Here is a 25,990-nt window from a genome sequence, read left to right as displayed (position 1 = left end):
GCAGGGGGGGAGTTGAGGCCTTCAGGGGCCTTGCAAGGGGTTAGGGGGGTGTGGGGCAGGGAGGGGGTTGGGAGGGTTCGGAAGGAGGAGGGGGGGTTGAATGGCCGCTGAAGGTGATGATTGTGAGGGAAATTGGGGAGTGGAAGGGGGGGATATGGAGCAGGAGGGCTCTGCTTGGAGGACATGGGGCTGGGGGAATGGGGCGGTGGAGGGGGGGGGGCAGAGAGAGGCTTTCAGCCTGGATTTCAGTGCCTGGATTTTAGTCTGGGGGAGATGGGATAAAGGGGCTCCCTTCCAGGGAGCACTGTCAGAGTTTCCCCAAGAGGCAAGGTGGGGCTCAGCCCCTTTTCTTTTGTTCAGAAAGTGGTGTTCAGAAACTCTTTCCTTTCCTGAGTTCTGCTTCCAAAGGCACTCTGAGGTTGAGTCTAGGTTGTTCTCTTCAAAATGCCATGAGAAATGAGGAGTTCTGGATAAGTGCCAGCCCTTGGCACAGCTCTTTACGTAAATTGCTGTTTCTTTGCATTTTATCATGTCCAGGGTACTCAGTTTGCTTGGTGTGGTGGCACTGTACCTGGGGTGATGTTTCCTTGGTGGAAAGGACCCAAATTATTTTCTAAACGAGGAGCTCTGCCCTGTTCCTGCTCAGACCCAAGGGTGCTCAGCAAAGGGAGAGCTGTGCAAGTCCTTCCTGTGCCCCAAAAGGCAAAGGCAGTTCAGAAAAGAAAAGTACTCAGCTGCTCTTCAGAACAGTTTGTTCCTTTAAAGGGGTCAAGGTGTTTCCTGGGGAGAAAAGTGTTGTTGACTTACTGTCAGGTTGGTTTCTCACTGGTATTCCAGCTTGGATTGCAGGTTAATAAATGGGAACTCTTTGCAGGGAGAACCTGTGTGCAGCCCAGTCTGAGCTGAGCAGATCAGGGACTTGGCAAAAGAGCTGAGGATGAGTGTGCTGAGTGTTGTGATAAAGAAGCTGTTCCACCTGTTTTTAAACACTGCAGGAATGGCCAAGCTCACTGTCCTGTTGAAGCAGAGATAGGAATGGTTTAGTTTTATGGTTCTTTAATTAAGATATGTGCAGGGTAATGTTTAATTTGCTGAGATATGGAAAGGTTTTTGTTTGTGTTTTGTTTGAGCTGACTTCCTCCTCTCTGCCACAGAACATCTCTTCTGTGGGTGGCAGAGGTGGCCATGGGCACTGGATGATTTGTTTCACAGCTGGGTAGGAACTCGTGGCAGTTTTCTGTTCTTTCTACACCTGGTTATGGGCTCAGTAAAGAACTTGCTGGATTTACAGAACACTTTTTTACTTCTCCATTTCCTTAGGATGGGAGCTGGAAGGTGCATTCTAAGTGGACATTTCTGTGTTTACAGTGTAGTGGGTGGTGTTTCAAAACTTTGAAGCTCATGTTTTAAGATAAATGATCATTAGGGCATATACATGATTACATGAAACAAAGAGTATTTATTTACCCTTTGTCATAATTTCCTTTTGTTACCTTGTTCCTCCAGAGCCAAGAGGTGAAGCACAAAGCTGGGAGCTCTACATTTCTTATGAATTCCAGATCCTTGCATTTACCTACTCCCTCCCATCAAATATTTTTACCTCCTTACCACCTTTTATGTTCAGGGTGGTGGGGGATCTTGTATTAATTCTTTGTAAACATAATTGCTTTTAGTAGAACAATTGGATCTGACAGAACCAAACAATTTGCTCTTGCTGCTGTCAGGTTTCCCACTCTGGGCAGTTCTCTCTGCTTGTGTGAATCCCAGTGCAGAGTTACCCAGCTGCAGCACTCTGTGGTTTGCATATCCACTCAGCTGCTTGCAGCTGAACTTTTAATTAAAAGCTGATTAAAAGCCCTGCCACTGGTGTTCATGGGTAAACACTTAATTGCTCAAGGCTGTGCAGAATTGGATTAGGTTTAAAGCCCTCACTTAAGTGTTGTGTGTAATTGCAGGGTAGAAAAAAGCTGACTTTCTGTGAGGCTTTGCCTAGCTCAGGTAATGGGATTGGGCTTCTGGGAGTCAAAAGGAGAGCTGAATGCAACACACTGCAGTGAGAGTAAAAAGCAGCAATACCTATGGCTTAGATTTTGGGGTTGGTGGTCACTAGTTGAGTAATGCCCCAAAAGGACAAAAAATGTCATTTTTTCTCAAGGCCTTCAGTTTTCTTTTCATTGTGGTTCAATTCCATGTGGTTTTAGGGTGGGTTTGTTATTTGGTTGGTTGGGTTTTTTTAATGCTGTGATATTTCATGTGTTCCACAACTGTGTACCCCAGGTTACAGAGATTGTAAAGCCTTCAGTCAGGCTCAGTTTGAGTTGAATTGTTCAAACTTGTGCTTCAGTTTTGCCTGGTGGAAGGCTTCAAGAAGATCTGCAGAGTCACCAGCTGGGGTGACTCTGTGCCTCTGGCTCACCCTGACCCACTCTGGAGGCAGCTGGCAGAGCCAGACAAAAATCTTTGTGTCCTCACAGCTAGGCAGGTAATGTGCTGTCTTCATCCAGTGTGTGGTGGTTTGACTGCAAGGAAGAAAAATAGTGCTTAATCAGGTCCAGGCTGCCTCCCCAACCCTTACAGGAAAAGTGCATTTTCATCTTAGGAAAGGTTTCTCAGGGTCTCTACAGCCTTTGAGCAGTCCTGAGGGATGCAGAGCCTGATCCAAAGATAAGAAAGTAGGAAGCAGATTGAGCCAAGTGCTTGGTTGGGTAATAAAACACTTTGCAGGGAGAAGGATAAGGTGAGATGCAGGGAATGGTGTGCTGGGCCCTTTTTTTGGGTACAGCTGTGGGAACTGCTGCTGACCAGGGAGAGAGGGTCTACTGGCATGTGCTGGGTAGCTACTGGTGCTGCCAAGGAAACTCTCTGTGGTCTGAGCTCTGAATACAAGTCCAGGTCCATGGGGTGGGAAGGTCTGCACTGCTGTCACCTCCCTCTGCTTTGTGCTGGGTGCTTCAATGTGTTCTGTGGTGCAAATCAGCCCTCCCTGATCCTCCCCTTCCACAGTGAAACCTGTGCCAGGCTCCTGCTCCTCAAAGTCATTCCAGTCATTACTTCTGATAGCACCTATCTCTGTTTCCTCCTATCAAGCTTGTTTGCCCTGCTTCCCAGGGATGGTCATTACAGGGAACCAGGAATGAGGACTTTGAACTCGCAGCAAGTGGTGCTCAGGGAGCACAGAACACTTTGCAGGGATGGATAATTGTTGTCTTTGTTTCACAGGTGGGGAGAACTGAATCACTGCTGAGTTGATGTCAGAAACAAGACTCAACTGCAGGCCAAGGTTTCTCACCACCTGATGGTATGTCCCTCCAAAGCCCTTTATTCAGTTTTGAAAGAACATTGCAAGGTTGAAAAATCTCAGTTTTCTTTAAGAAATGACTGTCAGATCAAGAATGGAAATTTTATATTAGTTTCTCCTTTTTCAGCTGGTTTCCTCAGAACTGAGGTGACTTATTCTGACCCCTGAAAGCCCTTTTTTGCCTTTTTTAAAATTTCTGTTCCCATAAAGGAACAAGTTTCTTTAAGGAGAATTGTTGCTTTCTGTAACACTGTTGATTGCTCTCAGTGTCTGTAAAATCAACAGATTTGTCACATTAGTTGCTCTTGAGGTTTTCACTTTACTCCAAAATATTAATTAGTATTCTTTCTGAAATGTTCTCTCCCTTCTCTGCCAAATAGTCTCAGAACAGAAATTTCTACATTGTGTTTCAGTGTAGACTTAAATATTAATTTAATGTCAGCTTTTTTTTAAGCTACCACCCTTCTGTTTATATTCAGAAAGTTGTAGATCTGCTTCTTAGAACATACTGAAAAGGCACATGCTTTGAAGACTGATGCTAAGTGAGATTTTAAACAGGCAAATTTTAAATACTCTCTTTTGTGAGTAGCATGTTGCATATAACATCTCCTGCAGCAAGATGGTTCCTTTGGGCATTATTTATTTTATAGATGCACATGGATAATCTCAAATTGAATCAGTGCCACCTGGTGCAGGAGCTGCTATTGGTTTAGCTTTGGCTTGCTCCCCACATGAGTGCATCCCATGGGGATTCAGACTGAAACTGCTTTTTGTTGCTGTCAAAATACCTTGCTCAGAAAGCAGCTGTCCCTGGAATCACTGTAAGAATTTCACTTTTTTTCCAGCTACTTGGAGTTGTTAGAATCCCTCAGAGGAATCATTTATGTTTGAGGACATAGTCTGTAAGGTTGCATCATGCCTTAAGTTTTGTTTCATGGACACTGTTGGTGCTTCTTAGGACCTTGCCTCAGCCCCAGTAATTTGGGAACCTGCTGAGCAGTGGTGTTCTCAGATGAGCAGCAAGTTCCTGCTCTGTGGTAGTTTGATGTTAAAATAATCCCCTCTGGGCTGGGATCACAGTGGGTACTGCTGCTTTCTTGCAGTCAGAACTCCTTTAGAGGATTGCTTTTGAGTTTGTTTTATATATATCTTAAAATGAAGCTTCTACTCCTCAGGTGGAGTAAATTTCTTTATAGATACCTGGTTTTGATCATTTGGAGGACAAACAGGCCCCTGGTTTCCTGAACAGGTTTTTAAAATTGCAAGTTAATCGTTAAAAGAAGGGAAACATTTCTCTGTTTAGATTAACAAAATAACTTTTTGAATCCTTGAACCTCTTCTTGTATCTGCTCTGTGTTCCGGGTGAGCAGCAGGGAGGGATAAAATGTCAGGCTTGATAGATTGTTGGAGCTGCTTTGGGGTAGTTAAACAATAATGAAAGTGTTTTAGGCTTGCAGGGAAACACTGCTCCCTGTGTGTGGACTTCGTCCTGGAGAAAGTTTCAATTGTTCTGGAGAAGGGCAACTTCCCAGGGGCTGGGGCTGGGGCTGGGCACACAGCTGCCTAAAAACCAGGGCTGTCTTGAGGCCATTGCAGAAGGGTTGCAAAGTAGTTGGGAAACAAGTTTATTTTTCAGGCCCCAGAAGCAAGTGTGAATTTCAAAGTCCCTTTTGACTGGATAATCAAGAGAAGTCAAAATTGAAGCTGGTGTTTATATAGTAACTGATTTATGCTCTCAGAGCTCAGACAGGAGGTTTCTCCCAGCCAGAGGCTGATACTTGCATAATTCATGTCTGATGTTTCTCAGATTGAAAGGCTGCTCAGTTGTTGCATGTGATCATGTGTTTCCTCCTTGCTTTAGTCAAACGCAGCCTGTTACTGAACATCTCAGTGCAAAGGGCTCAGGTAAGAGGAGTAAGATCTTGCCTCTTATGCAGAGGAGAAGCAAGAGGGAGCTGATGCAGGTACTCAATAAAAAGAAAGCCCCAAACCTCACCCTTCTTCTGGACAAACCTTGTTCTTTCTATTCCTGCTGTTATTTACACTTCTTGCTGCTTGTTGCTTCCTTCTCTGACTTGAAGACAAGCCACAGACTTCTGCAGTGGAAATAGCTGTAATGTAATCCTTGAGTGAAGGAAGAAATTACTGAAAAAAAAAAAAGATGTTGTTTAGCTTCTGCTGGGGCTTCGGGGTGAAGTGCAATGCCTACAAAATGTGCATAGAGAATGCAGTTGGAATTCAAAGCACCGGTAAATGAGTACTCAAAGTAACACTTAAGAACAAAGTACTTGCAGTGTTTCTTTTCATCTGCCAGCGCCTGACATCTTCAGAGACATCTGAAATCTGCAGATCTCTTTACCTGATGGTCCTGGCTGATGTTGTTGCCATCACTGAGCTCTTCGGTGGGCAAAAACCTATTTAAAGATTTTCAAAATGTGCCTATTTTCCAGATAATAAGCAGCACCTTGAATGCAGTTCCCCCGTTTTAGTGCAGTCACTATTGGCTGTGCTCAGTGTGTTCAGCTGCCCCTAATGAAGATTTTCACAGCCCAGAATGTAGGTGAGACCCAAGCCTTGCTCATGGAAGTCTTTACTCAGGCTAAGTGCAGTAAATTCTTGGAATGAGCCCGGTCTCTTTGGAAGTGTTTTCCAAGTGGTGTTCTGCTGAAGACCTAAGTAACATGGGAAGATGTTGTTATGGAGGTTGCTTTTTTACTTCTGGGTGTGACTTTTAATAACACCAGCTAAGGCTTTTATTGCTCTGCCTGGAATAAAGATGCAAGCTTGGAATTAAATCTATAATATGGGGTGATATTTCAAAAAAATTCCCCTAATAAAAACAAAGATGAAGAAAAGGATATGAACTATCATGGTATACTTGACTGATTAGTTTTGATCCTCAATAATGGAGGAAACAGTCTAAAAATATTTATCAAACCTTCTGAACTTTTAAAGAAAAAGGAATTTTTGCAACACTCATGAAATGTTTTAAATCTAAAATCCTAGATGTTTTTCTAGACAGCAGTTTGATAGCATGCTGCCTTCTGCAGATGTCTCAAGTACCAAGCATTTGCTTTTTTTATAAGACCAAATTTGTCAGTGACACTTTTTTTTTAAAGTTGAAATGGCTCAAAAACCCAAACTTTTTGTGCAACATCTTATTCTGCATATTACTGTCATTTTCACTGTGAGCTGGGAAAGAGTTCAAACAAATGAACCTCAACAAGAAAAGCCCAAACAGCTTCTCTGGACTTGCATTGCCTTTTGTACCTGTGTGAAGGAAAGTTGGCCTTAAAATCATCTGAGCTTGTTCTTTTTTGTTTATGTTCATGTGTTTTAATGCTAAATTGTGAGGATGCTGTGCAAGGGGGTCATTCACTGTAAAGATTCCTTCCCAGAAGTGCCTTACTTCTGTGAGCTGTGATAGTTCTCTGAAAGTATTGAATTCCATTATGAATACAACAGTGCTCTGAAGAAATGAAATGTTAACTTGATTCCACTCCCTGATGAGATATTATCTGTATTTTATGTATGGAAAACTGAGGTGCAGAGAACTGAAGTGGCCCAGATGCACAGAGCATCTGTAATAGAGCTGGAAGCAGCAATAAAAAATCCACATCCCCAGTTGTCCCATATAAATGGATCCCATTACTAATCTGCAAGTAATTACCCAGTGAAGTCTGCTGAAGTTCAGGTTTGTTTTGTTTTTTTTTTTTAATAACTGGTATGTGATTTCTGCATCATCAGAAATGGGGCAGTTTCTTCTGAGCTATTGAACTGAGGAAGGTAGAACTCAAAATGGAAGAAAATTCATGTTGGTGTTATGAGGTTATGAGGTTATTGATGGAAAAGACACTTCTAGGGAGCTGCTTACCAGCAGAAGTCACCTCTGCTTGAGCTGAAATGCCAGATAAGTTAATATTTGTTTGGGATTTGAGAACAGAGGTGAAGATACTTTGAGGTTTAATTTTTAAAAAAAGAAGTGTTCTTTGTTGTTAAAGGGCTGTGTGTAAGTCCAGGACAGCTCAGTACCTGTTTTCAGCTTCCACAACTGTTATGTCCTTTTAATTCCTTAGTGCCCCATGCCAGGATTTTGTCTCATACAAAAATCTTGTCTCTCATTTTCCAAACCAGACAAACCCAGGATGGGAACAGGTTCTCCTCCCAGTTCCAGAGGAGCAAAATGAAAATGTGATGATGCCTCTGTACTGCTAAGGTCGAGAACACACACCCACCCCCCTAAAAAAAAACAACCCAACAAGTCAAATAAAAGAAACAAAAGACAACAAAGTGAAATAGATTTATTAGTTTATAAAACCCAATGATTTCTGGAGCACTGACTCATGATGTCTGAATGCTTGGGCTTGCCAGAAGCCTTGGACTGCAATGTGCTCCTACTCTGCTTGGGCCATATATGGGAAATTTCCTCTTGGTGACAAAAGTGGGGAAGCTGGGAATTGCAGGTCCTTAAAGGCCATTGGAAACTTTCATTCCCTGTTCTCAGTATCTCCATCAGGACAAAATGGGTGTTGGGTTTGTTGATGTTTGAATAAAGCCCAGATCTCAGCCTGCATTGCTCTGAGGTTGAGTCCTTCCTGTTCTGCAGGGATTGAGGTTGGAAGAAGGAAGGGAGCATGGCAGCTGCTGGGATAAAGCAGCATGTTTAGAATCTTTCAGCCTGAGAAACCAGTGCTGTAGATGGCTGGAAATGGATTATTTTGGTATCTGTTCTGTGAATGCTGTAAGTAGTTCCTGCTCATCCTCCTGACAAACATCTTGAACTTTCCCTCAGTTTTCAAGCTCTGTCCAGGGCTGCATCTGAGCACTTTTGAATTTCAAACACTTCAGTGCTAAATGGAGATTGGCACAAAAATGACAATATTTATGGAAATGCTTTCAGAATGCAGTTTCCAAGTCTCTCTCAAACTTTCACCTGTATTAACTTCACATGGGTGTGTGTCTGGATTTTCCATTGTCCACAGATGCCATGACTAAGCCATAAATCAAGTGACTTTTCCATTTCAGCATCTTTCTTTGGCTCAATAAGAAAACTAGGATTCAGGTTTGCTGCTTTTCAGTGTTCGATTCAATACCCTGGACCTTTCTTTAAGTGCTGACAAACTCACAAGTATTTCTGCAGCCTGGGAGAACAGAGCTTTTCACATCATGTCAGACATAGCTGCTGCTCTTTGTACGTGTCTCCTGAAGGAGCTGATATGCACTTGCTTTTTATTCCATTTCAGCACCTGGTTTGGATTTGAATTCAGAGTAATTTGGAATAGGTATGGCTGTGAAATAACTCTGCAGTGTTTGAACTTGTTATGCTGTGCCTCAGTTATATACGTTCGGATCTTTTTCAGTCTAGCCAAATAAAAATGGTCTTTTTTTCAGGCTGCAGTTAACTGGGTTAGAGGTTGCCTGCCAGTCTGCACAGATCTTTGGTGCAGGCAGTTTTACTGCTGCATCATCCATCTCAACGTGTGCTTTTCCATGTGTATGAATTCCCTGAGCCTTAGGTTGATTTTTCTCCTAGCAGCTCCTCAAATAAGAGTGGGAAAAGAGTAGGCTTTGCATGTGAGGGTTCTGAGGCTATCTATTGATTTCTGGAGGAAAAAAAAAAGATTTAGAAGCTTACTGTTTAAAAAATAAACCCAAAGCTTGGCATGAGAAGTAATTTACAGGCTTTCGAACTTATGTTGTAGCCTGCCAGCAAACACCTGATTTTGGGTGTTTAAGACAGGCCATAGCATGATGTCTTCAGAGCATTCATGCCAACTGCAATCCCAATTATCTCTATATAATTAATATTTAGTGTATTTCTGACTGCTGGTACAGTACCACCTCAGGACAAGCTCAGCTGTTGGATGAATAACAGTGCAAGGCTTAAGATTGTTCTTCCAACTGTTGTGGGAGCAGCTGCTCCAGCTCTCTGTATCCTTATACTTCTCACACGAGGTGGGACAGAGAGTTATGGTGAGGTCCCTTCTGTTTTCTGTCTCTACCCTGCCTCTGGAGATTGGGGTGAGGGTTTTTATAAGTTTGGGGAGCTGTGGCTGGGATAATTGTTTATTACAAAGCTTATGTTTTGCTTTTGGAGACCTTTGGCTTTCAGGTGGGCACAGAGCCCCCTGACCTCCCCTGGCACAGGAGAGCAGTCTGGATGGGTTTGGAGATGAAGTCTGGGGAGTACAGAATGCCAAATTCTCCCCCTGACTAGAGCTGGTTAAGGAAGCTACACAAGTTATTTACATTTTCAGGTTTTCATTAGCAGTGCATTGCTAAATTTTAGCAGCTACTCACTGCTTGAAAAAAACCCCACATCTGACTGCAACTACATCCAAGAAGGACTTGGGATGATGTGAGTGAACAGAGGGAAAAAAATTCAAAGCTCCAGCCAGCACTGACCTTTTTCTCCATGATGAAAAGGACTGATTGAAATGATCTGGGGTAGCCTATGATTTCTGGACTGCTCACTGCCTAAGTGTTGACAGAGCTTCCACTTTCATCGCCACTTTCGTGTGTGGGACACAGGTACACCCACACAGGATGCTAGCAGGGTGGGGATGATAAGAAAATGAAGTACTCTGGAATCTTACTTCTCCAGAGCCTTTCTTCTCTTTCTTACAAGGTTCATGCTGTATTTTACAGCTTAATTTTATCTTGCTGATGAATACCATCCTAGAGTTAAAGAGTGCACTGGATTTGTTAATTGCTCATCAGAGGGAAGGGACATTGTCTGAGGTCACAGCACATGACTTGGGAAGAGGTCTGGGAGTAAGGAAATGAGCCAGACTGGGTAGGATAAATAATCTTCTAGAACTAGTCACAGGATTTCATTAATCATGCTTTGTGTTAATTTGCTGAAAGTAACTCACTGACTTGCAAAGGAAAGTGGCTGTTGCTGAATTTCCATCTTGGCAGATGCCTGGGGACCTCATTACAGTTAATAGTAAGAAGAATGTCTTGTGTAAATATTTTTCAATATATAAAGTGCAGTTTTGGGTCAAAAGAAACAGTTTATATTGAAACAATCCACACCCCAGGTACCCAAAAATCCTGTTTTAAAACAAAACAGGATTTCCAAATTTTTCATGTTAAATGGGGAAAAATTATTTGGTTCTACTTGTGCTGTGAAAGTGGGTGAGTGCTGAGACTGCAACTCGGGTGCAAGGCTGGGAGTCAAATGAGAGAGTTTCTGTTTCTGCCTTTGGGATTGGCTTCCCCTGCAATCACACAGCTTTCTAAAACCATTTTCTCAGTTTTAGGATGAAAATTGCTGCTCTCTAATTTTGAACAGGTGCTTGAAGCACAGATCCTCTGTGCTTCTTATGGTATCAGTGGGATTTGCTGATGGGCAAAGGCTGCTGCTTCTGGAAATCTTCTAATAAACTGAGCATCAGTTGAGATGCTCATCTGTTAATGAGATATCAAATTACTTGTAGCAGAGCATGCTGATAAACCCTCAAGAAGCAGCAAAATGTTCTTAAAATACCCACTGTATTTTTTTTTCCTGCATTTGAGAATTCTTAATTTCCCCCTCTTGTCAGTAGATTTTCTAAGGGCTTACCTTGCAAATGATTTGTTCCAATGTAAAGCAGGGCACAGCAATATAAAAGGATCTTTGCATGATGCTTTCCTCTGCACCACGGAACTGGGAAGTTCCTTTTGGTACTTCTCTGGGACCCAGCAGTAACTGAGGGAGACAGCAATGCAGTGAAGCTGTGTGTGGCTGTCTCTGTGCTCAACTCCTCTGGCCAGATTCCAGCTTTTTCCTGCTCTGCTTTGCACACTGGTGGGCCAGGCTGTTTACTTTCTGCTCTGTGGTAAATGGATGTCACTTCCTTGATTGAAATGCTGCTGCTAGGCCAAATTCCCTTCCTCTGGGAAGACACACACCAGGAGCAGCTGCCAGGGAGTTGGATCCAGTCCTGTGCCACACTCTGTGCTCTGGCTCCCAGCTGGACACCTTGGGATGTGCTGTGTCTCCTGCCTTCCAAGGTGCCTGGTGCCCACACGTAGGGGCTGCTGAAGGCATCTCTCAGGTGGAGAAGTGAAGGTGCAGCTGGATTGGGCTGTGTTAAAAAGGGTCTGAAGATGGAGCACCCGAAGGGAGAAGCTGAACTCCCAGCTGGGTGCTGCCCACATCTGATGGGGAAGATCTAAACACAAGGTGAGGGCACCAGGAGGGCCTGGAGCAGCCAAGCAGCCAGCTGATGTGAGTCTGGAGATGTTGCTCATGTAGACCTGATTGACCCCACAATGTAACCCACTCTTGGGTGTACAGAAGCCTTGACCAAGACCCCAGGAACTCACCTGGACACCTTATTCTGACTGTGGTTGGTGCAGATTGACCTGAATGCTCTCTCTGTCCTCTGCTTTTGTAGCTGGCCACCTGCAGAATTTTAGACTGACATCAAAGCTGCTGATCAGACTGGTGAGCTGTTGTCTGTTTGGCTTTGTAAAGATGATTGGTATTGCATACTTAGGTGATTAGAGATGTAAATGTCTGCAGACATTTTGAAGGCACAGAAAACAATGGGAGAAGTCTCCTCCCTCCATACCAAGATTTCAGTCTCTCCTCCCTCTCTAAACACTCAAGTTTCTAACTCTGCTGGTATTTATCTATATATTTTTGCAAGATGTGTTGTCACCTTAGACACATGTAAACTTGTACTTTTATCCATAAACACATTTTTTCTTTCCCTAGGTAAAAACCTTGTGTGTTGAAGGCAGTTGTTGCATATAGTAAATGAGATATATGTGCTTTGTGACCAGCCAGACCTGGTCCCCACTTGTTATTTTCTTATGCTTTGTACCAGCTAAGACACCACCTCTGTAAATGTCACCCTCAGAGTGCTGACCTGCCTCCTCCCCTTGTGCTTCCTCTTGCTGGCTAATTTGCTGACTTTTCCACCTGTCCCAACATATGGTTGCTCCCATTTATCATAATTCAGGTCTGTGTTGCCCATGACACAGGATGATAAAAATTCTTCATGCATAAATGTCATTTGAGCAGCTTATTTGATGGCTTTGTTACCAAGTAAATAGTAATTTTTGGCCAGGCATGCTGTGAATTCAGTTTGTGAGTGATGGGTTATTAGTGAAACTAATTTTAGCAATACATTTCTTATCAGTGCATGTTTACTTAAAAAAAGGTCAGTTGTAACAACAAGCAACCATATAATGCTATTAATGAGGAACCAAGATGGCTAAGTCATTAAAGACTTAAATCATTGCAAAACAAGCATTCATTAAAACAGGCTCTGAGTTTTGCAGCATAGAATAATAACACAAAAATAATAATTTTAGATGTACTTATCAAGTCTTCAATATTTAAAGCCATACTGCCCTGCTCTGGCTTTCTGAATAGATTTCAGTAATATTCCTCTGGATTAGGAGGTCTGAGGGTTGGGTACCTGATGGGCAAACATCTCTGTAGGGAAGCAAGCCCTGGCAAAGCTCTTCTTTGCCTTGCATCTCCCTCCCTTTTTGGCACCCTCTTCATTTCCAGTAGCCTCAAGGGTCATCAGCCCTGGTGTTCCAGTGGTTGAAGGCCTCTCAGGAGGAGGAGGAGTTCATATTGCTGTGGTTTTTCCTCTTATGGGAGCAAAATTTTCTGCCTGTGGGAGCTTGGTTCTTTTTGATCCCTTAAGTGTCTTGTTGGTGCTACTGCATTCCAGCTCCCAAATTCCTGAGCAGTCAGGAAAAGGAGAAGCCAAACACAGTCATCTTTATTATAGAGAATCAAAATCTCAGTGATTCTAGGAGATGCTCCTTTTGCTTGTTCTAGTCCCTTCTTGTTTGCACTCTTAGGAAAATTAGGGAATATTTTATGTCTAAACATAAACCATAAAAGATGTTCTTGAACAGGTGGTGCAGTGAATTTCAGGCTTCTATTTAACATCAGAGGAGAGAGTCATGGCATTCACAGCTTCATACTGAAAAAGAAAACCAACCAGGCAGTCCAGCAGAGTGATAACATCCTAACACTGCTTTGCCCACAGACCATGGCAAGCAGCTCCCTGCCTCATACCAAACTGGATTTCATCTAGCTTTTCCTTGCATAGATCAGGGAAAAAAAAGAAGATAAACCAACCCCTTTCCCAAAACCAAGCCCAGCATGATGATTGCCATGTGGGTGGATGTGTTTGCAAGTCCAGGAGAGAGTGTTTGATCTTGCATCTCCACCCTTGATGAAGCAGCTTCTCCCTTTGCTCTTCCAGATGCTCGCAGCACAACGTAGAGTTAGGATTTATTTGGCTGCCAGGAGCCATCTGCTGAGTCTCTGCCACAGAGATTTCAGTTTCCTGAAACCCCACTCAGCTGGGTAGTTAAAAGGTCTTGTCTGTGGTTCCCACTGGCCAGCAGGAGCATCACTTCCAAGAAAAATGAAGACTGCTGATATCATTGATGCTGTAATGTTGTTACTCATGTCCATGAGTCAATATCTTTTATTTAAGAAGTTGCTTGTGAGTTCCTGAAACCTGTGGTGTCATTTCCAAACTGACGTGTTCACTTCAGTGCTGGAGAGGCAACTGTCCCATGGAAGCACAGATAGGAATGGGTTAGTTTTATGGTTCTTTAATTAAGATATATGCAAGGTAATGTTTAATTTGCTGAGATATGGAAAGGTTCTGTTTGTGTTTTGAGCTGACTTCTCTCTGCCACAGAACATCTCTTCTGTGGGTGGCAGAGGTGGCCATGGGCACTGGATGATTTGTTTCAGAGCTGGGTAGGAACTCGTGGCAGTTTTCTGTTCTTTCTACACCTGATTATGGGCTCAGTAAAGAACTTGCTGGATTTACAAAACAGGTGAGGTTACTGTAGGTACCAAGCCCTGGAGAACAACAGCTCTGGGGTTTTATTTTTTTTTTAAGGTGGGCATTTATTTGTCACTTCACTGTCATGGGGAGCTCCTTGCATGCAGAGCATCCGTTCACCTGCAGAGGGTTGAGAGGCTTTACACAGGGCAGTGCTTTCTTCTTGGGGTGCCCTGGCTCTGCCATATCTGGACCAACAACACATCCATCAAAACCTTCCTTATGGAAGTGATCAGTTTTTGGATGGTGTTGTGTTCCTAAGTGCTCAGTCCTCTTAAAGATGGGAGATACCTTTTGAAGAACATGACAGATCAGGGGACACTCCTGATTGTTAGTTGTTTCTGGATGGTTCCCTTCCATGCTTTTGTAGCTGAGCAGGATTGAGGTTCTTCTAAAGCAACATCTGAGCTTTTTGTCAGTCTGTTCATCTCCTGGCAGTGGCACAAAACCCCAGCTCCAGCTGAATGCTGAGTTCTCTCTCATTTTATCCTGGTTTGTGCACTCCCTCCTGCTTTTCTTCCCAGCATTTGACATGTTGCAATGTTCCAGAGTGAATTAGAGGGCTGCCTTTTTTAGGAAAACAAAGTTTTTAGGAGCAGGCAGTAGCATTTGTGTATTCTGTTATCCTGGGTGGCCTTCAGTTCACAGGGGTCCTTGACACAGGAAGAGAACTGACGATGGCCACAGATTTCTGCTGTGCTGGTTGGGAATACTTGTTTGGCTCTGCAGCTTTCATGTTGTTTAGGTTTGCAATTCCTAAGAACAAATTACACCTCCAGACAACGTAGTTTAAAATAGAAATTCAGTGTTTTTGCAATAGGAAGGGTGTGTTAACTTCTGATTGCTTGGAAATGAAGGTACAGAAGGAAAGAGTAACTGAACTTTTTAATGCATAATACCTGAAGTCTGTGTTTTGACTGCAGTGCAGAGCTAATACACATGGTTGTTAAGTTATTTCTGTTCATGGAACATTTCTCTCCATGGATTATTGACAGTTGCCCCAGTTTACACGGGATAAATACTGTGGCATGTGAAACTAAACGTTGGGTGGGGACACTCCAGTGACATCCCTGGGGGTTTCAGGCTGCAGATCCCTGTGTGGCAGTCAGGACTTGCACTGCTTTTGTTTGGTTCTTGTTTATCTTTAATAACAGAGTTTAAGCTCATTGTTTTCTGACTCCAGGTTTAGTACATAGGGATGTAACACCAACCAAAGCTCTTGGGGGCCTAAAGAATCTCCCTGTTTTGCTGTGTGGTGACTGTTCAGGTATTTTCTGTGCAGAACACACACTCCTGCCAAGGCAGTTTGCTGTCCCAGCTGCTGGGGGAGCACAGCAGCTTTGCTTTTTTGGGTTTTTTTCTTGTCTGTGAACAGCTTCAAATGATGTGAGGGGAGGAAGGTCGAGGCATCTCCAAAATTTTATGTGAACACTCAGTGAGATAGCTGGGTATGGAGAACAAACTGATGCCACTGTAGTGTTGGGCTTGTCCAGTGTTTGACAGAATCAGCATTTGATGGTTTTGATATCACAGAATAAAATATAACACTCTTGTCCCTTACGTCTCCCTGCCATGCCTTTCATCACCCCAGCCCTCCCAGCAGCCACCCAGTGCTGCTTTGTGCTGTCACCATTCTGTTGTTAGAGATCTAAGCTGCTCTTTGCAGAGCAATTTACAGCACTGAGCACATCAGTTACACCACAAATTGTTTACTGTAGCATCAATCTGTAGATTTCCACCTAAACATGAAGAGCTGCTGAGCCTGCAGGGGCCATTGCTAAGCTCCCCATTGTGGGTTCTGAAAGGCTCATGTCCCCTGCAGTGACAGCACTGACTTTGACAAGCTAAATTCAGCTAGATTTGGGTAGGATTAAAGATTCCACTAGAGCTACAGATACTGGAACTCTACCAAGCTGCAAAAGCTTCCCAGTTCAACTCCATCAACCAAAAGGACTCAAGATAGCTTTAAAAAAAAAGTCCCAAACCAACCAGCAGCAGAGCAGTATGTTTGTGTGTCATACCAAGTAAGTGCCAGCCCCATCCCCTTGGGAATCTGGAGTTTTACAGTGGCAAAACTTCCTGAGACGAAAGCAATGAATTGGCAGTGTAGCTGAGAGATGTTTTATGTCCAGAAGTTTATAAAAGAGAGCAGCTGCTGAACACCATCAGTGATGGACCTGATTTTTTAAGACATAAAAGAAACACAATCCGGGAACTACAATGGGAACAGAGAAATGCAGAGGAAGCAATTTGTGTTCTGTTTACCAGTGAGGGCTGACACATGGTGTATGCTCTAGAAACTGAGTGCCCAGATGAGTTCAGATTTCTTTGTAAACTCCCAAACACAAGTTTCTAGCAGTGTGTTTCTGGAACAGTGCTGCATGGGTGGTCTTAGAGGGCTTCCAAACTGTGCATTTGGCACTGGACTGATAGGAATTTAGGTAAGTGTGGATGTGTATATAGATATGTGTGTCATTATTTGTCTTGCAAAACTAAGATAATTAAACAAGTGATGATGTGTCTCAGATGGAGCTGTTTTCCCATCAGTTACTGGAAGCAAGTATTGTTTTTTTTTCTTAGACTGCTGACATTTAGGTGTTCTGGGATAATTTAGCCTTGTAATGCTGCAAATCCAGTTGAGAAGTGGCATGTGTTAAAGCAGTGCCTACACTGTCCTTGTCTTTTGTCTTTTTAGTTGTGTACCTGTAAATCTGCAGGGAGATTTAGAACAAAACTGAGGACTGGCCATCTGTCCTTGCTCCTGTTTTGTTTGAAATAATGTCTGAGCAAAAACTGAGCTGTTTGCTTTTCCTGATGCACAAAAAATAAACCCAGTGTTACAGCTTTCCTGGACTGGAGACATCCTGTTACAGCAGCCTTCATCACAGACTCCTCCAGCCAGTTGGAACATAAAATTCATCTATCTTTGCTGTAACCCCTTAACTCTAAGAAAATCCAGTAATAACTATTTTGTACTCAATTCTTTCTCACAGAGCTGTGCTCTGCTGGACTGGGTGTGTGGGTTTTGGACGTGCTTGTAAATGAGAGGACAGATTAAAACTTCCAAACACACTGATCTAAAAGGAATTGCTGGTGGGGAGACTTAAATATAGGTTTTATGCTTTGCTCTCACTTGAGCTTAGGGATTATTTCCCGTGTTGTGTTTCTTTTCAGCTTTCAGTTACTATGTGGGCAAGCTGCTGTAACTGGTTTTGTCTGGATGGCTCAGCTGAAGAGATGGAGCAGCAGGCACAGCAGGGAGCCAGAGCCCAAGCCTACTCCAACCCTGGGTTCAGCTCCTACCCCTCTCCCACCTCTTCTGAACAGAGCTGCAAAGCCTGTGGGGTGCACTTTGACAGCCCCTCCAGGAAGGTGAGTCCCAAAGCTTTATCTCTGGCACTGCTGACTTTGGGGAGTGTTCAGTTTGACTGCAGGGCTCCAGCTGCCTTCCACTTAATTACAGAGAGTCAGGCTGATGAGAAATGAGTGCACATTTAGAGGCCTCTGATTTGAGGACACCATATGGGAAAAGAGAGCTTGGCTTTGCTTCTGGGTCTTGAGTCATTCTTTTGCAATTAGATGGAGTTAAAGAGAGCTGGAAGTGTGGCAGTTTAACCTGCAGTAGACTTGGCTTTCCCAGGTGCTGAAAGAAGAAAGCCAAACTGCTTATAATCATTGAAAAGAGCATTAACTGGAGCATCAGGTTTTTTAATCTGTTACTTAAAAACATGCCCTTTAAAAAGAAATAAATTGAAATGTGGCAAGAGGTTTGGCAATCTGTGCTTTCAATAAAGGAAGCTCCATGTAGCTATTCCAAAGTATTGCTCAAACTGAAAAGCTATGGAAGTTTATTGAGGGTGTGTGTTGAATTGCTGCAGCTTCATGCAAAAAAACCCCAAAGTAACCCAAACAAATAAAGAACAATAAATAAAACACACACAAAAACCCACAACACAAAGGAAACCCCCAAAACCCCACCCCATAGCAAACAAACAAACAAAATCCTAATCCATTGTATTTTCTTTGTGAACTTGTTTTGTGAGGATACAGATGCCAAAACAGTTGTCACTGCAAGATTTTAAACTAGGCAGCAGAGCCCCTTTGGGTCATGGTGGTTCCTATAAATGCTGCTTGAAAAATGTTTTGGTGAGGGAAGGTTTTCAGAGTCCAAACTCTGGAGCTTAAGAAGGGGTTTATATATAGCATGTTCCTGAACTGTGAGAACTTCTCCAGTGCTTAATCCTCTGCATAGCAGCAAAAAGTGAATGTAGATGATTTTCTGCTCTTGCAATAAAACCAATTCCTGTCTGGATGATACAGGAGCAGTGCTAGAGCCATGGCCACATTTTTTCTTGCTGTCTCCTAAGCAGATATTCTAATGGAAGATGTCTTTAGGTAGCATTCTCAGTACCACTTCAGGATGTGGAAACAGACTGACTGTTTTGGGCTAGGTAAAGCTAAAGGGGATCAGCTGAAACCATTTAAGGCATTTCTGCCCTCAGAAAGGCAGAACCTTTGAACTATCATGTCCAGTTAATGTTTATACTGAAATACAGTGGATAAAAATTAATTACTTCCACACTGGTGACCAAAAGGACAATCTAGATTGCTTTAGAAAATAAATCCAAACCATCAAACATAAAAAAAGCCAAAACCAAAACCCAAAAAGCAGAATGAGAGTATATTAACTTCCTGATCTTTTGTCATACTTAACATTTTATAAACCATGGCACCTTCTGAAAGGATTAGGGCAGGGGACATTTGAGTGCAGCATGTGCTTATAGGATGCTTTTAAGTAACTTATTGGAGCATCTTTAAAGGATGTAAAATTTAATCACTGTAGCAAAGAAAATCTCTTTTGTTCTTTGATGTTTTCTTTCTCTTAGATGACTTTTTGGGTTTCTGCAGCAAACTGATTCCACAAAATCTTTTAAATTTAAAACAAGCTTTCTTTATTTTCCTCTCTGCTGACATAAGTCTGTGGCAGGCATTCTTGGTGGATATCTCAAACTGTTATTCCTTCCTCCCCCATTTTCTGATTAGAGTGCCTTGAATTGGCTGACATTTTCAGGGAGCTGCTTTTCTTTGGAAAAAAAACCAGAAATAGCTCCAGGCAATACAGAGAATAAGATTTAAAAGCCCCCCAGCAGTCTCTAAACAACAGTACCCTTAGTGAGAGCTTGAATGTTGGCATTTCTTCATTTTCTCTTGCATCCAGACAAGAGCCAAGTGTATCAAACCCCCATCCTGGTATCTCTGGGAAGTTGCAAACAACCACAAACAGCTTTCATTCTGGACAGACTTCTGGTTTAAAACATTTCACTTCTGTTTGCTCATCCTGTGATTGTGCTCTCAGTTTGTAAGCATCATTCAAAAGTGGTCTGACCTTTTAGTAACACTTTTGAATTTTCAGCAATGTTTGAATTGAATCATTCTGTAGGGGCTGCTGTCTTCTGTCAGTGCCCTTTCAATCAGAGTTCAATAAATATATCAAAGCTGTAAAAGCTGCTTAATACTGAGATGGGGCCAACAGCTTCTCTGCATGTTTAATTATTTATTTGATACTCTGAGGCTGGGGTTTTTTTTCTCTGAAGATGAATAATAGTGGTGAACTGATAAGCCAGAGATATGTGTGGCTTTGACTTCTCCAATCTATCACTTGATAATTAAGGCAGATTCATGTTATTACTGTTAATTGCTTGCAAAAAACATCTTAGGTAATACTGCCCTTGGACTGTGCTCACTTATGTGATCTCTAAACATGGAACTACTCAAGTAGGGATTTTCCTGGCTGGAAGGTCCTTGGCCATTCAGTGATTCCCCTTTGGAGCCAGCCTGGCAGTCTGCAGAGCATGGGGCAGTTCTTCCCCTTGCCAGAGGAAAGCAGGGTTTTGGGTTAAAAAACAATATATTGTTTGTTTGTTTTTTCCCCCTCAGTCCTTCTGATTGCTCCTCTGATAGAGACTGGTGACTGAGGGAAGGAAGGTGCTGTCAATAGAGTTATTTTCCATCACTCTGCTTTTGGGGAGCATTTGTTCCCCTGCTCTAGACACGTGTTCTGTCTCTGCCCTGAAAATTTCCTGAGGAACTGGATTGCTCCTGCAATTGTAGGGTCAGAAAAAGTCAGTTATGTACTAATATTTTTTATAATGACCAAGTTTAGGAAAACTGCTCAAAACTGGATGGGGATGTGGAAATTGCCCTTCCTGTCTTATTTGTGTTTGATGAAAGTCACCTGTACTTGGCAGGCCCCAGACAGTAATTCTGAGATGAGGTTTCAAGTCTGCCTGAGCAGAGATTCTCTCTGTGGTAGAAATTTTCATATCTTAAAATGCTTAGGAAATTTGGATTCTTTCCACTCACTGTCTTTTTAAAGTCTATCACAGGGTCTAAAATAGAAGTCTGTCAGTAAAATTGTAAGAAAGAGTTGGGGGGAAGGGGCTTCCAGGCTATAAAGAGGATCAGAAGGAGCTTATGTAAGCAAGTAGAATTATTTACACCTTTTAAAACATGCAAAACCTATGCTTTTTCAAGCTATGAGGTTAAAAATGTTCTTAAATCACTAGAAGCAATTAATGAAGCAATTTTTTTGTCTCTGTATTTGTTGCTTCTGTGACTCTGCATGTGCATTTTTCCTTGTCTGGTGGGTCAGGATTCCATATGAGATGTTTGTCTCTTTGGAGACTGGATAAGCATTTTTAACCAGCACTGAAAGCAGTTTTTTCTTCCCTCAGGACTTTTTAAAAGGCTCATAATGTGGCTGTTCTGCTGCTATTCCTATTGGAAAATGTAGAATTTGACTTTCCAAAGTCTTGAACAGTCAAGTTTCTGCAGAAGTCAACATGGACTGTGAGTGCTTGGAACTTCTGAAAATGGAGCCCTGAGTGACCAGAGCAGAACAGTAAAAAAATAAAAACTTCAAACAACACAAGTTAATCTCTAAAGTTTTTAGATATCTGGGGCCTAATATTTCCAAAACTCCCAACACTTTCTGTCTAGCACCTCACTGGCACACAGTGTGCCTGTTATTTTCAAAACAAGTGGCTATTTTTGCTGTTTAAATAAATGGTGATTTCTTTGCTGTCTCTCAGACACTGTCAGCCTTGCTACTTCCTTTTGTTCTTATGCTGAAAAAAGGATTAATTTAGTGATTGTAACAAGTGGGAAGGGGAAAAAAAGAGGGGGGGAGAGAGGATCTGTTCATAGCAAGTATTAAATTTATGAAATCTTAGAAATGTTTTGAAGTAGTTCCCTGCACAGGGCAGGGAATTTCTTACTGCACAGGGCAGTATCTTATTATAAAGCAGTGCACAGCTCACTGTAATTTACTTGCTGCCTGACAGATACCTCCTGATTTCATCTTTGGCTTAAACTGGAGGAACAGGTCTGGAGTAAGGTGCAGAAAGCTCCTGTCCTGCCAGGGGATTGTTTAAGAATACAGGATTTCATTCTGAGTAAATGGAGCATAAATAGGGCTTTTCTAAGAACAATGAAGAATCTAGTGATGTGCTTATGGGATCAATCCTTGTCCTCATCTAGGAACATGAGTAACATGGCTTTTTTTCCATAAATGAGAAGGTTTTATATGCTTGAACAGAGGCTCTTCCTTTCTTTGGCTTCCAGATGGTAGGGGAGCACTGCCCGAGGTCATTGAGAGCCTCTGTCTCAGCTCAGGGTGGATTGGCTTCATTCTCTTCCTTTCTCTTTCCCAGCACATCTGTTTGGACTGTAAAAAGAATTTTTGTACGTCCTGCTCCAGCCAGCCTGAAGGTGGCCCCCTCCTCTGCCATCTCTGCCAGCGGGTCCGAGCCACAGCTTTTCAGCGGGAGGAGCTGATCAAGATGAAGGTGAAGGATCTGCGGGACTATTTGGCCCTCCGTGAGATTTCCACAGAGTTGTGTCGTGAAAAGGAGGACCTGGTATTTCTGATTCTTGGCCAGCAGTCTCTAATTACCCAGGAAGATCAGATAATAACGAATGCATTTAATCCTAGTGCCTCTGGACAGCAAGACTTTGTGATTCTCCCACCCACCAGCACAGCATCTTCTACCTCACATGATGTGGCTGCAGATCCCATCTCAAGTTCAGGAGCTCAGGAACACCCACAGGTACAGTCTGTAGCCAGCAGCATCTTTTGCAGACTCATTTCTAAGATTCTGCACAAGGTTTTGCAAGTAGATAATCTAATTTTTTTTTTTTTTTTTTTGGTATTAAAGATGCTTGTTTAAAAAGCAAGGAAGGGTTCTGTTTAGGATGGATGACAAAATACTTCAGTTGTATTTTATACATGCTCTTCAGTTCTGGAGTGAGGGCTTCACTTTCTCACAGGATAATAAGGAATATAAGTTTTTTTTACACAGTGTTGCTGCTGCACCAACTCTCATGTGCCATCCCCTTTCTGCATTAGTGGAATTTAGTTTGCTGGGCAGTACTGAATGCTCACTGGGAACAACTGGTTTGAGATGTTTTCTCTGGTGCTCTGGTCCCCATGTGTCACTGCCACTCCTTGTGACTGGTTCCTTTGGTACTTGATGTCTATGTTGGTGCCTTGATCTTGACAGCTCTGTCAGGTGTATGCAGATGTTAGATGAAATGGTTATTACTGTTCTTAAGTCATCTGCAAGACTGTTTAAAGAAGTCATGATTTGAAACTGCTGGGAAGGATGATGGTGAGATGGTGAATGGCTTTGGGTATCTCCTGCACCAAGATGAACAGAAGACAAAACCCAAGTCTGGGATTAGTTTTCAGTTTATGATGAAAACTGGAGCTTTGATGAATCTTGTCAGGGGCATTTGAGCTTAATTATTTTTTATTGACTTTGCTTTGTTTGTCTTTCTGCTCTCTGGTATGGGAAGTGTACTCAGTGCTTATCATCTGCTCCCAGGCCTCATGCTAAGCTAATAGGTGTACTTAGCTCCCTGGGACCAGAGCTGTGACAGTACAGGGACCTTCTGCTTCCTCATCAGATATATCTAATACAAAGCAAAGAGTTTTCCTGGCAGGACATTTTTTTACAAATCATTAAAGAGCCTTTTCATTCTCTGGTTTTCTGGATATGGCCACTCCTATTTACACCAGCAAGTTCAGCTCTGTTGTTTTCCTTTATTGCCCCTTGGTACATTTCAGGTTCTTGTATCCACTTGCATGAGATCCTGCTACAGCTCAGGCTCTTTCATCATTATTATTCTTTTGCTTTGTAAATATTAACAAGTCACAGCTTAGTTAAGTAGAGTGGTAACATTACAGCTTCCTTTGTCAGTAGGGAAACCACAGAGGGCAATGACAGCTGCTGAGGACAAGTCAGCTCCAGTTACCCTGCAGTTCATTTCATTTAATTGAGTGCTCACAGCAACTGCCCCTTCCCATTCTCCAGCTATGTTGCTCCTGGCCCTTCACTGGCTGTTTCCTGTTTGTCCAGTCCAGAACCCACCTGAGGAGGTGTTTCTGCATGGTTACTCTGAAGAGTACCTGCAGTCTTTGTGCTGTGTTACAGAGGGGTCTAACAGGGAGCCTTGCACTGCTGGCAGATGTCACCAGAGCTGTGCTGTCACAGCTCCTCACCCTGCAACACCTCACTGAAGGATTTCATATACACAGATGTGTGTGGGGATAAATTGGGTCTCCTGATCCTGCCTCACAAGAACATCATGTGGGAACTTGCTGGATGAGTAACACTATCAGGGGTAAAACCAAGTGGGGCTCTAAAGGGTCAGGTGCAGCACTTCAGTTTCACAGTTTCACTTGTTTAAAGTTTGGTTTTTTAAGTGCTGCACAGGAAATACCTCCTATGAGTGTACCTGGCTTTTTATTTTCTAAAGCAGTGGTCAGGATTTAGAGCTAGCCTGAACTATTGAGTTTATTTCCCTTTGGACTTGTTGAGATACGATATTGGTAAAAGTTTTATTTCCTCTTCCAGGTAAATGGTTATGTATCTCCAAGCCAAGGTGGTCTGACAGAAGTTGAGAATGCAGCAGAAGCACCAACAGAGGAAGAGACACAGGTTTGTGTGTCCTGGAATTAGATGACACAGAATACCAGGTTTTCTAGGCCATATTTGACACCACAGAATCATTACTGCAGAGGTGTGACTAATTCAGTTACCATAGTATTAAAATAATTTAAACAGTAATTCAGACTGACCACTAGCAGACAAATCAACCCTTCTTTGGCATCACCTTGGCCCCATATACAGAAAGAGCTGATACTGCTTGGACTCCATAATAATAGAAATGCTTTATTTCCATCCTAGGACTTGTGTTTCTGATAGATGGAGGAATTCAGAGTAATCAGGCTTCTCCCTACATCAAACACAAATTCCTGCTAATGCAACTATTGAAACTTGATTTAAATTGTAGTGCTAGGCACTGAGGGGCAAGAATCATTCTATTTTTGCTGCCTTTCAGTCTACTGACTCAGAGGATAACCTGGTGCTGGGGAGGAAGGCTTCCCTCTCTGACCTCACCAGCCTCGGGGACATCAACGCGCTCTCCGTGCGGCAGCTGAAGGAAATTCTTGCCCGGAACTTTGTCAACTACAAAGGCTGCTGTGAGAAGTGGGAGCTGCTAGAGAGGGTGACCCGTCTCTATAAAGAGAAAGACCTTCAACAGCTAGGTAAGAAACTCAGGAAATGTCTGCCTGTTTTCCAGGTTTTCCCTGTTTATAGACAGTTGCAGAAGGAAATGGAACGCATGTTTCTGTTCCGTGCAAGTGAGGAGGAAGGAGGGAGGGTTAAGCAGCTCAGAGTGGAAGTAGTGACTCTCACCACCACTTGGATGTGCCTGAGAGCAGTGTGGTAGCTCTGGAGAGGGATTTCCCTGAGGCAGCAACATGTGAGCACTGTGTGCCCTTCATCTCAGCATCCTGTGTTGTCACTGTCACTTGCAGAACAGCTCGGGAGGAACTGCAGGTGGATGAGTGTAAGCACTGGGGTCAACTTTTAGCTATCCACTCCTGGTAGCTGGCAAAGTGAGCAGGAAAATGCCACCAAAAAGCAGCTGGGCAATTCAGAGCAGGTGTGTGCTCAGTGACAGTGGCTCCAACTGCTGAATAGTTGTGGTTTTAGTCTGTCCTCTTGATCATGACAGTGTTCCTCCAACTGTACTTGCACAGTTGAGACTGATGAAGGGATAGTGGTGCATAGAGGATGGATCTGGTTTGACTTTCAGATGCCAGTTTGCAGTTCTAGGCCATTAGCTTAAAAATTTTTTATTTTACACATTATACCAAATACTAAACTTACAAATACTTGTAAATTATTTGCAAAATAAATTTAATCTTTGATTTCCTATGTTGGTTTCTCAGTGTTGTCCAAGCTTGCATTGTGTTCTTCAACACCTCTCTAAGCTTGTTCTCCACAAATGATTAAACCTTTTGGTTTTATATTATTTCATCATATCTTGTGCTTTTGACAGAATTTCTCCTTTTCTCTTAGTGTTGCCTTTGTGTCTTGGCTGTGCTCAACAATCCTGGTGAGCTTGTGAACACCCCAGCAGCTGGCACAAGGCACTGCTGAAGGTGTAGCCCTAGGAAGCCAAACACTGCATAAATTCCAAGGCTGGCTTAAAACTTGAGACATGACTTTAGCTATTTATTGCTTATCTTTGTGAAGTGTTACACAATAATAGCTGAGCTCAGTAGAAGAGGTTTCTTGCCAGCTGAACAACCTATCCTGATCAGATAATCAGCTTGAACCTCTGCAGCAGCAAAAGGCAGTTTTGGTTTAGTAATCTCCCTTCAAGGCCTTCATCTCCTGTTCAGTGATACTGCTTGAGTATATTTTTTCCTAGCTTCTCTTATTCTCACCAAGTAACTTTCTTTTCCTCTGTTGCAGTTTCTGACACTGACGATCACACTGGTAAGTGACATCCTTAA

At 42.8% G+C, this 25,990-nt stretch overlaps 1 protein-coding gene across 4 annotated transcripts in view; it reads left to right on the top strand.

Annotated features, from left to right (window-relative positions):
- The window catches only part of RFFL (ring finger and FYVE like domain containing E3 ubiquitin protein ligase), a 30,006-nt gene that overhangs the window by 1,157 nt on the left and 2,859 nt on the right, over positions 1-25,990 (top strand). For 3 of the 4 annotated variants that reach the window (XM_008490694.2, XM_030462472.1, XM_030462474.1), the window contains exons 2-6: positions 17,293-17,490; positions 21,831-22,226; positions 24,036-24,119; positions 24,523-24,730; positions 25,950-25,973. In XM_008490694.2, coding sequence (XP_008488916.1) covers positions 17,305-17,490; positions 21,831-22,226; positions 24,036-24,119; positions 24,523-24,730; positions 25,950-25,973 — 898 coding nt within the window. In that variant the 5' untranslated portion in view covers positions 17,293-17,304. Of the gene's footprint in view, positions 1-3,219; positions 3,299-17,292; positions 17,491-21,830; positions 22,227-24,035; positions 24,120-24,522; positions 24,731-25,949; positions 25,974-25,990 lie in introns of all 4 variants that reach the window. The other variant, XM_030462473.1, reaches the window with a different exon arrangement.

The sequence above is a fragment of the Calypte anna genome, chromosome 19 (assembly GCF_003957555.1).
Source record: "Calypte anna isolate BGI_N300 chromosome 19, bCalAnn1_v1.p, whole genome shotgun sequence".
Classification (NCBI taxonomy): Eukaryota; Metazoa; Chordata; class Aves; order Apodiformes; family Trochilidae; genus Calypte; species Calypte anna.
Note: the sequence above shows the minus strand (reverse complement) of the source record. Positions and strands in the feature narration are given on the sequence as shown.